The sequence below is a fragment of the Miscanthus floridulus genome, chromosome 5 (genome assembly GCF_019320115.1).
Source record: "Miscanthus floridulus cultivar M001 chromosome 5, ASM1932011v1, whole genome shotgun sequence".
NCBI classification, from domain to species: Eukaryota; Viridiplantae; Streptophyta; class Magnoliopsida; order Poales; family Poaceae; genus Miscanthus; species Miscanthus floridulus.
Genome location: NC_089584.1, coordinates 9,679,268 through 9,690,066, shown reverse-complemented (window position 1 = coordinate 9,690,066; position 10,799 = coordinate 9,679,268). Strand labels below are relative to the sequence as shown.

General features: G+C 44.0%; 1 protein-coding gene across 1 annotated transcript; it reads right to left on the bottom strand.

Annotated features, from left to right (window-relative positions):
* Positions 1-7,145: 7,145 nt before the first annotated feature.
* LOC136454219 (uncharacterized) lies at positions 7,146-8,388 on the bottom strand. The gene is made up of 4 exons (XM_066454724.1): positions 8,041-8,388; positions 7,915-7,971; positions 7,743-7,833; positions 7,146-7,297 (listed from the first exon to the last, which is right to left on the bottom strand). The coding sequence occupies exons 1-4, from the start codon at positions 8,386-8,388 to the stop codon at positions 7,146-7,148; spliced, it is 648 nt and encodes a 215-aa protein (XP_066310821.1).
* Positions 8,389-10,799: the final 2,411 nt, after the last annotated feature.

Genomic DNA, 10,799 nt, shown 5'->3' with positions numbered 1-10,799 from the left:
ACTATCATCCTTGCCGTCTTGTGTCGTGCGGCACTGCCGCACTTGAAGAGAGGCACTGCCGCACTTGAGTCACGGCACAAGGAAGTTAGTGCCCACGCTGACTTTCTCGGATGGCTCGAGACATATTAAAAGGTCTCGCCCGACCCCTTGGGTACGAGCTCCATCTTGCTCGACCCCAAGGTCGTGGGCTCCGTCTCGTCCGACCTCGAGGCCGCGGGCTCCGTCTCATTCGACCCTAAAGTCGCGGGCTTTGTCTCGTCTGACCTCGAGGCTACGGGCTCCGTCTCACCCGACCCCTTGGGTGCGGTGACCGTTGGAGGCTAGGGGGGTATATATACCTTTTTCCCTTTCTCCCTAATGGCCCTCTACCTCTTCTTTCTCAATTCAGCACGCTCAAAATAGAGCAAGAGCTCTCTCTCTCTCTCTCCCTCCATTGTTAACCTCAAGCCCTTAAGCAAATCCATCGATTTCTCCATCAATCCTTGAGGGAAAAGGGTCCAAAACTCGATTAGAGAGCAGCTCCATTGATTCTCCAACTCTAAAGAGCACTTGGTGCACGTTTTGACCGGTGGTTGTGTTCGTTACTCTTGGAGCTTAGCTCCTAGCTGGCTAGAGCGTCGCCTGTGGAGCTTGTCAACTTGTGTGGCAGCACTGGAAGGTTTGTAACTATCTCTTAAAGCTAATAAACTCACCCCTCATCTCAAGAGTTAAGTCTCTTGACTTGAGAACGAGGAAGGGTTAGAAAGCTCTAAGCCTTAGTGTTTAACCTTAACAACATGGAGGTAGGCAAGCCTTAGTGGTGAGCCAAACCACAGGATAAATTATTGTGTCACTTGTTTTTTATTTATATTATTTGCATGACAAATTATGGTTGAGGTGAATTCTAGGGTTTCTAGTCGATCTACTTGTGTGTGGTGTTCCTACCACTTCTAGCTCTTGATCTGTGATTGTCATACCTACAGTAAACTAGGAAATTTCTTCAATCTAAGTTTTTGTTCATGGATTTTGAATTATGATTCAAAGTTGTCTGTAGGTGCGACAGTACCGCTATTCTAGCCCGGTAGTGCAGTAGTCTGGCAGTGCCGCCCTACAGAGCAGTAGTGCCGCAGGGTGAATTTAATCAAATTTTGAGCGTTTGTTTTGATAGGCCTATTCACCCCCCCTCTAGGCCAATCAGAGATCCTACAAGTGGTATCAGAGCCAGGTTACCTCATATACGATTCATCGCATGAGGTATGGAGCCCAGAGGAGGAACTAGTAGCATGAAGCAGGAGGATGTTGACATAGACAACAACAAACTGAGCATGTCGACAACAAGCAACACCATGCTACCACATCTTGAGGCTACCGATGATGAAGGAGCTCTCAATGAGAATGAGAGAAGAAGAAGGAAGGAGGCAAGCAACCTAAAAAGAGAAGCAATAGAGAAGAAGAAAGAGGAGCAGCGGTTAGAGGAGAAGAAGCAAAGGAAAGAACAAAGAAGTCTCAAGCATGTGGATGTCGACACGGACAACAGCGAACTGAGCATGTCGACAATAAGCAACACCATGCTACCACATCTTGAGGCTACCGATGATGAAGGAGCTCTCAATGAGAATGAGAGAAGAAGAAGGAAGGAGGCAAGCAACCTAAAAAGAGAAGCAACATAGAAGAAGAAAGAGGAGTAGCGGTTAGAGGAGAAGAAGCAAAGGAAAGAACAAAGAAGTCTCAAGAGAGAAGCAAGAAGAAAAAGAAGAGAAGCTAGGAAGAAGAAGAAAAAGAAGAGAAGGCAACAAATGCATCATCAAGCATATCAAGTAGTTCCGAAGATGGAGATGATGATGAGTCATACCAAGTGTTGGAGAGGAACAAGAAGGAGAAGAAAGGAAAGGGCAAGGCCGACAATAACAAATATGCCACTGTATCCTTAAATTATTCTTCTATTCCTATGACTAACCATGATCGGAGGTCATTCATCAATATGCCCACGGGCAAGTTACCTCATTTCAATGGGACTAACTTTGCCTAGTGGAAGCACTTGATGAGAGCCTATCTTATAGGTCTTCACCCTGGCATTTGGAAGATTGTTTGCAATGGATTTGAGCCACCGGTTGATCCTAAGAACCCAACACTAGAAGAGATGAGAATCATTCACCTCAATGGTCAAGGCACAAGTGTGTTGCTTAGTGCCTTAGATGGTGGTGAGTATAATAGAGTGACTGGAGTTGATGTTGCCAAGCAAATATGGGATACTTTGCACCTAGCATATGAAGGGGTTGACAAAGTGAGAAAGACAAGAATTGACTTGTTGATGTCAAATATCAACCGATTTATAATCTTGGATGGAGAGGGGCCACAAGAGATATTTGATAGGTTGATGACAATGGTGGGCAAGATTAGAGGCTATGGTTGTGATAAGCTAGATGATCATAAAGTTGTCAGGATTATGTTGGAGGCTTATTCACCTAGAAATGAGACCGTATTGACTCTAATTAGAGACAAGAAGAAGTTTGAGTACTTCACACCAAATGATGTACTTGGGAGGATCTTGACCTTTGACATGCAAAGAGAAGAAGCAAATGAGAGGAAGAAACTTGAAGAATTACAAGCAAAGCTAGAGGGCATCAAGATCAAAGATGTAGCTCTCAAGGCCAACAAATCAAGCAAGCAAGGCTCTACAAGCAAGTCCAAGTTCAACCTACAAGCTTCAACTAGCAAGCCCAAAGCAAGCAAACGAGTTCAAGAAAGAGTAGAGACCACATCATCTTCAAGTGAAAGTGAAAATGATGATGATCAATATGAGAAAGTTGATGATGGTGCTCTCTTTATGAAGAGGTATCACAAGGGGCTAAAGAAGCAAGGCTACAAGGTAGTGAAGAGAAGCTTTCCAAACAAGAAAAGGAGGACATGCTATAATTGTGGAAGCACCGATCACTTCATTGCCAAGTCTCTATATGCGATCAAGGACAACAAATACAAGAAGAACAAGAAAGAGGAGAAGGCCGATCATAGGAAGAGCAAGAAGTACATGAGAGAGGCTCACATTGGGCATGAATGGGACTCAACTAAAGAGAGCATAAGTGAAGAGGACGAGAAGGTTGCAACTATTGCTATTCATAAGTCATCCCCTACACCAAGGCTCTTCAACAGCATGTTTGATGATGACTACTACTCCCCTCACACTTGTCTCATGGCAAAGGGTGAGAAGGTAAAATCTAAATCGAAGGTCAAATCTCCTCCACCTCCTAGTGATATCTCTAGTAGTGATATTAGTGATAGCTCTAGTGATGATAAATCTAGTGATGAAGAAATAAATATGGTAGCTAAAAATTTGGATGGAAAGACCAAATTATTCATCACTAAGCTAATGGAGGATTTAGAGAGTGTCAAAGCCGAGCTAGAATCTAGAGAAGAGACTCTTATCCAACAAGAGGATCTCTACATTGCTAGCTAAGAAGCTCTTGCATTAGAGAGAAGTGAGGTGGAATCCTTGTGCAAGGCTTTGGCCAAAGAGCAAGAGGACCATGCTATTACAAAGAAAGCAAATAAAGCTCTCAAGAAAAAGTATTGTGACTTGGATGAAAAGCACAAAGAACTTGAGATGCAATATGGCATTCTTTGGGATAGCAACTCACATCTCCATAAGGCAAAGGAACCTCTACTCCCTCCACTAGTCAAGGCTATGGAAATTGTTTTAATCTTGATTTGAATGCATATTCCACTAACCTTATAAACATGGAAGCTATGAGAAAGTAGATTGCTAGGCTCAATGAAGTCATTGGAAAAGGGTGGATAAGTGTGACCCAATCCAATGACAAGAAGGTTGATGAATCAAAAGAGCCACAATTCAAGCAAGGAAGACATCCCTCAATCAAGAATGGGCTCGGTCACACAAAAGGAGCCAAAATAAATGGAAGAAGGATAGTGAATGGCTATGCGTGTGTGCAGTTTGAGAGGAAGGGCAAAATTGGTACAGATCAGCCTGCACAGACCGCGGCAATACTCGGTAGTGCCGCGCCTCGCAAAAATGGGAAGGCTATCAATTATTTCCTGATCCAATAAACCCAAGAAGAAGGTGTACTAAGAGAAACATGTTTTCTAGAGGCCAAAGGAATCAATGTGGGCCACCAAAAATAAGTATGCCTATCAACCGAAGACTTATGCACCTCTACAAAGCTTGACATCTTGCTTTGTTTTGAGGAACAACAGCAATGTGAAAGTGGTTGCAAAATATGTTGGAAAGGAAACCAACATATATAGGAATACTTCTATTTGGGTTCCTAAGATTCTTGTGACTAACATGCAAGGCCCCAAGTCAAATTGGGGACCTAAATCTAGCAACTAAACTTGTTTTGTAGGCATACTCCTTCGGTGGATCAAGTTGGGTGCTTGATAGTGGATGTACAAATCATATGACCAGAGAAAGGAGTATGTTCTCATCATATTCCCTGATGATGCACTCAAATAAAAATATAGTCTTTGGAGACAATTCAAAGGGGGATGTGATTAGTCTTGGTAAAGTTGCTATAACCCTTAAGCATTCAATTACAAATGTATTACATGTTGATTCGTTGAGTTACAATTTGTTGTCCATTTCTCAATTATGTGAGTTGGGCTATAATTGTCTTTTTTCATATAAGGTTGTGGAAGTCTTTAGAAGGGAAGATTCCTCTATTGTCTTTATGGGTCAATTAAAGAACAAGCTTTACTTAGTTGATTTTAATAAAAGTAAAGCTAAGCTTGAGTCTTGTTTAGTGGCAAAATCTAGCATGCCTTGGCTTTGGCATCGCCAACTAGCCCATGTTGGGATGAGGAACTTGTCCAAACTTCTAAAAGATGAACATATCCTTGGACCAACCAATGTTCACTTTGAGAAAGATAGTATTTGTAGCTGAAAGGATCTAATAATGCCTAGAGGGGGGGTGAATAGGCATATCTAAACATTTACTGCAAATGCTAAGTTCAAATCTATCAGTCACTGTCAGAAGTCCCAGCATTTGGGTCGGTACTCCCGACGTTGTCAGAAATTCCGGTGCAAACGTCAGCAGTTCCGACGCCTACGTGAACTACAAAGGCAGTGCCAAATTTAACTTTGCGGATAAATAATCTTACAACCTCACTTCCTAGTGGTTTGGTGAAGATGTTGGGTCACTCCCTTGGCGCCATAATGCCTCAAAACCATAGATCAAATCCAAACCCTAAAATGGAAAGTTGGGAGACAAAGAGACAAACACATACAAGTAATTTCTAACAATCACAGCAACAAGCACACGGGACATAAGGATTTATTCCAAGGTTCGACAACCCCACTAAGGAGCTCTTACGTCCTCATTGTTGAGGTGACCACCAAGGCCGGAGTCTTTTCCACCTCCTTGCCTCTCTCAAAGTGACCACAAAGGTCACTTGAGCTTTACACTAAGAAATCGAAGGGTGATACAAACTTCCCAAGGCTCTTCCATAAGATGAAAGCTCTTGGGCAACGCCTAGCCACCTAGGGGCAAAGCCCCAAGAGTAATAGATGCAAAATCAACCAGCTCGATGAAGAAATCAAGTGCTCAAGCTATCCAAAGTGACGCTCTCACTTAATCCACTCTCCTTTCACTCAAACCCTAAGGAAATCAAAGATTGGAGCAAAGGGGGAAGGTGAGGGGTGCTTTAGTTGCTTGGGAGCTATTTAGCATGAAGTGGGTCAGCTGTTAATGAGTCTGTTATGGTTAGAAGTGAAGAGAGGGGTATTTATACTCCAAGTGAAAATCTAACCGTTCAGATCTACGTCGAAAGTTCCGACGCAGATCTCGGGACTTCTGACGTTAATAGAAAACACTGTTCACAAAGAGTCAGAAGACCGCACGTGTAGGTTAGTGTTGGAACTCTCAACAAATGTTGGGACTTCTGATAATCGAAACTTCCAACGTGCACAGTTTAACACCCAGCCAGCCCACAAGTATCAGGACTCCTGACATGGGTTGGGAGTTTCGACGGTCAAAACTTCCGACGTACGTCGGGAGTTTCGACGTGCACATACAGCAGGCCAGCAGAACCGCCGATGTCGGGACTCCTGGCTTAGGTCGGGACTTCCGACTGTCGGGAGTTCTAACTCACGTTGGGACTTCCAACGTCCAAAGTCACCATGCAGGCTAAGTGACTGGGAGTCAAAACTTCCGGCAAGAGTCGTGACTTCTGACTGTCGGGAGTTCCGGCTTACGTCGGGACTTCCGACATCGATAGTCACAGAAAATTATTCTATGTGCTCATGAAGTACTAGAGTGTCTCTCTTTTGATTTTATTTTATTGCATGTGCACTCTATCTTCCTCAAACCAACTAAGTTTGCATCCCTCTTTATAGTACGGCGGATCCTAAACTCAAAAACAAAATTAAAACCTTTGGAGAGTGTTTTGAGTTCGTCCGCCATTACAGCTTCAAGAATTGAGGGATACCATTTTTCCTTTATCAACTCTTTGAGTCTTTCATGGGACTAATAGCTACGACATATCTCATTAAGATCACATTAGTCCCTAATTTCAATGTCATCAATACACCAAAACCTACATAGGGGGCAAATGCACTTTCAATCTCTCTCTTTTTGGTAATTGATGACAACCAACTTAGGCTTTTATAGGAATGAAAGATTTTAAAACTTTTGAAACCCAAAATTTATGAAAAACTCCCCCTTGATGTATGCATGAATTTGAATTTCAATTAGTATCCTCTATACTTGATTTGCATACATCAAGACAAAAGCTCCCCCTAAATTTTGCAATCCGTGGGGTGCGACAAGTGTGTGAACAAATAGATATGTGTGAAAAGAAATACAATATGACATGTTATTTGACACAATAAGTAAAAGAGAACATGATGGCCAAGATTGAAAAAAATTTGGAGCAGCACATGGCCATTCAAAAATACATTCACCATCATAAGTAGAAACAAGTGTAAGCTAATAAGATAAATAGATAATCATAACTTGTCCTACAATCATTCATCACAAACACATATAAATAGTTATCCATCACAAGCTTGCCACCACACGACATAGTTCGTACATGTTAAAAGTTTTAAAGTTCCAAAACATAAAGACCAACTAACTTATTACAAAGAGAAATCAAAGCCTAACACTCCCCCTTTGTCAACAAGTGCCAAAAGGGTAGGCCGCGTGAATATCCAACTACTCATCCTCGTAATCATCATCCTCATCTTGGTCACCATCGTCACCACCATCGTCATCTTCATCATCATCATCATCCTCGATGTATTCCTCATCTTCTTCAGTCGCCTTCCCTTTACCATGCGAGTGAGAAGTCGCATCATCTTTGTACACTGCACAAGCCTCATCATACAAAGCCAACAGATCACGAGGAGGCACAAACAGTGGTGGAGGAGAAGATACAATGCCTGCTTGCTATTCCAACCGATATAGCCTCTCTGGCATATCATGCTCACATTGAGCACTAGCACAACACTGTCCAAACATACGCCACACAAGCCTCATCATACAAAGCCAACGGATCACGGGGAGGCACAAACGGCGGAGGAGGAGAAGATACAATGCCTGCTTGTTGTTCCAACCGATATAGCCTCTCTTGCATATCATGCTCACGTTGAGCACTAGCACAACACTGTCCAAACATGTATGTCATTAGGAACTTGAACTTGTTGGGCTTCTTTCCAGAGGAGGACGAAGAGAGGGGCTTGGCACTAGAAGAGCGAGCAGTAGCAGCAGTAGGTGTGGAAGCACCACGGCGAGAGCGAGCACCCGAAGCACCTTTCCCTCTAGCTTTGGCTACATCAGCTTTCTCCCTCAACTCTCTAGCAGTAATGACAGAGGTCTTGTTGGATATCTTGAGGAGCTTTTGCTGAGTGTCATAGGGAAAACGGATGTCGGATACTTGCTCAATGACATGCATAATGTATGGTGCATAGGGAAGATGCTTTACCAGATCCTTAGTAGCATCATGTATCTTGTTCCAAATATAGCGGCTGATGGAAAACTTCTGAAACACATCGCCGAAACACTAAAGCACCTTCTATGAATCATCATGAAGGTAGGTGGAGTCACCGACCTTCGGATATAAGATCTGTCGCAAGATGTTGTTCACAACATAATAGTATGGCTTCAGAAATATTGTCTGTCCATCAGCTGTGTGACCATCAAGATACATATGTTGGTACTCCTCCAAAGCGAGATCCTCATACTCAGTCAACTCAGTAGCAATGCGGTCGCTGTGACTCAAACCGAGAAGGCGAGAGAAAGTGATGAAGTCCACTTTACAATGCTTGCCTTCAGTGGTCCAATGAATAATGTCAATAGCACCGGTAGGGTCCCTCTCATGATGATAAGAAGCATAAAACTGATAGATTAGCTCATTGTTTCGATGCTTCCTAAACTCTAACAGGTAGGATAGCCCCATTGTGTGAATATCCCAAACCATCTGCTCCAACTTGGGTTCCTTATACTTGCTAAGAGAGTGCATCAATGCACTTCATCTACAGGACCGGTGGCTCCCTCTTCTTCAAGAACTTCCAATAAAGAATGGAATCATAAAAGTCAAAATGGAAGGGATGCCAGAAACGATACTCAAGTCGTAGGTCCTTCTTGTCCTCAGCATAAAGGTTCCTGTTCCTATTGAACTTGATGTCCTTAACTTGATGATGATAGTCCACTGGAAGAGGAGTCTAGCCACCAGCAGGATTGGGAGCCAAGGCGGGCTCCCGCATGATCGGCGACACACCCATGAACGGAACAAGCTGAGAGACAAACCCCGGACCATGAGTCAGGGTGCGAGTCAATGGAGCAGCAATGGTGCGTCCGGCATGGCCAAGCGCTTCCTCTTCTTCATCAACCATCGGCACATCCCCAATAGGGGCAGGAGCTAGAGGAGGAGCAGCAGCCGACGACCCGTGATCATCATGGTGACGGGCAGCACGGGAACCACTAGCACCACCATGCTTGCATGCCACCTTGGTGCAGCCAGATGGCTTGGGAACAGTGACACAATCTTAGTTCTTCTTGGAACGCTTCTCTTGATGACGCGAAGGACTACCACCATCCATGACTACGAAGAACATGAAGTGGAACTTAAAAAATACAAGGAGATGCGAACGAACATCGAGAAGTGAAGAAATAGGAATGGAGTAGTCACCCTAGGTTGGGAGTTCCGGCCATAGTCGGGATTTCCGATAGCTGGGAGTTTCTGGCCTGACATCAGGAGTTCCGACGGTCAGAACCTTCGACGGTCACCGGGACTTCCAGCGCACAAGGTGACCATCCCATTCATGGGGCTTCAAATCACGGACACTCTTTCAAACAAGGAAGATAGAGGAGTAGAGAGAGAGAAAGAATGGAGTCAAAACACAAGGTACATTGGATTAGGGTTAGGGCGCCACGGTAGCACCTTGAATCGAGGAAAGAGGAGATGAAGAGAAACAAATTCGCTATCGACGAACAAATCCACGAGCACAATCACCTCCACCAATGGAATCTCCACCACACCAATGGAATAGCCACAACCGAGCTGAAGAAATACTAGGGCACGGGTGATGGAATGGGGGTGGGGAGGTCGGGACTACCGGCAAGGCCTCCGGAGACGCAACGTGGAGGAATGGAGACCGGCGGGTAGGGAGCAACCCAGCGGCGTGAGGAGTGAGGGCGGCGAGGAGGAGCGATGGCGGCGCGAGGAGAGGCGATGGGGGCGACGGGAGGGGCGGAGGAAGGAAATAACCAAAGTAAAAAAAAATCAAGCCGGTTATAAATGAGCCGAGCAACCGACGCGGCACGGTAAAAAAATCAGATCTACGTCGAAACTCCTGGTGCACGTCAGGACTTCCGGCAGTCAGGAGTTCCGACGCGAGCCGGGACTTCCAACCTATGTCGGGACTTCCAACACAGGGAAATAGAAAAAACCTCAAACTTGAACTCACTACACCATGTGGGGCAAAAATATGATGGACACTAACATTTTCACAAGTGACTAGATTTCATTCAACCAACACAAAGCAACAGTCACTTATGAAAATTACAAAATAGATTTTGAAAGTGGCACACAATGTTTTCTTAATTCTTTTCTCCTAACTAGATCAAACAAAATGTGTGTGCAAGGAATCAAGCCACAGTTACGAGAATCAATGATATTTAGTTCACTCCTCAAAGCACAAAATCTTGACTCATCTAGTGGCTTTATAAGATATCGGCTAATTGCTTTTCGGATGCTCACATGATGAATGGCGATATCTCCTTTAGCTTCATGGTCTCTCAAAAAATGATGTCTGAATGTCAATGTGCTTTGTTCGAGAGTGGTTTACAGTGTTGTTTACCAACTTAATGGCACTCTCAGTTGTCACACAAAAGTGGGATCTTGGTTAACTCACATCCAAAGTCCTCTAGTGTTTGCTTCATCCAAAGTAGTTGGGCACAGCAAGCGTCGGCCGCCACATACTCGACCTCGGTGGTGGACAAAGCAACTGGAATTTTGCTTCTTAGAGCTCCAAGACACCAAGGATCCTACCAATAAATTAGCAAGTCCCGGTAGTACTCTTTAGGGTTAGTTTGCAACTGGCATAATCCGAATCGGAATAGCCAAGTAACTCAAAAGTGGAGCCCTTAGGATACCACAAGCCAAGATTAGGAGTGTGCACTAAATACCAAAAAAATTCTCTTAACGGCCATCAAATGACATTCTTTTGGATTAGCTTGAAATCTTGCACACATGCACACGCTGAGCATAATATCAGGCCTAGATGCACAAAGATAAAGAAGTGATCCAATCATGGAGCGATATACCTTTTGATCGACTGTCCTTTCCTCCTTGATCAAGATCAAGAT

Coding starts and splice junctions, on each gene's coding strand:
- LOC136454219 (XM_066454724.1), bottom strand. CDS start 8,388: ATGGGGCTATCCTACCTGTTAGAGTTTAGGAAGCATCGAAACAATGAG. Junction 7,972..8,040: donor GACAGATCTTATATCCGAAG/GTCGGTGACTCC, acceptor GATGTGTTTCAG/AAGTTTTCCATCAGCCGCTA. Junction 7,298..7,742: donor AGCCAAAGCTAGAGGGAAAG/GTGCTTCGGGTG, acceptor AGGCTTGTGCAG/TGTACAAAGATGATGCGACT.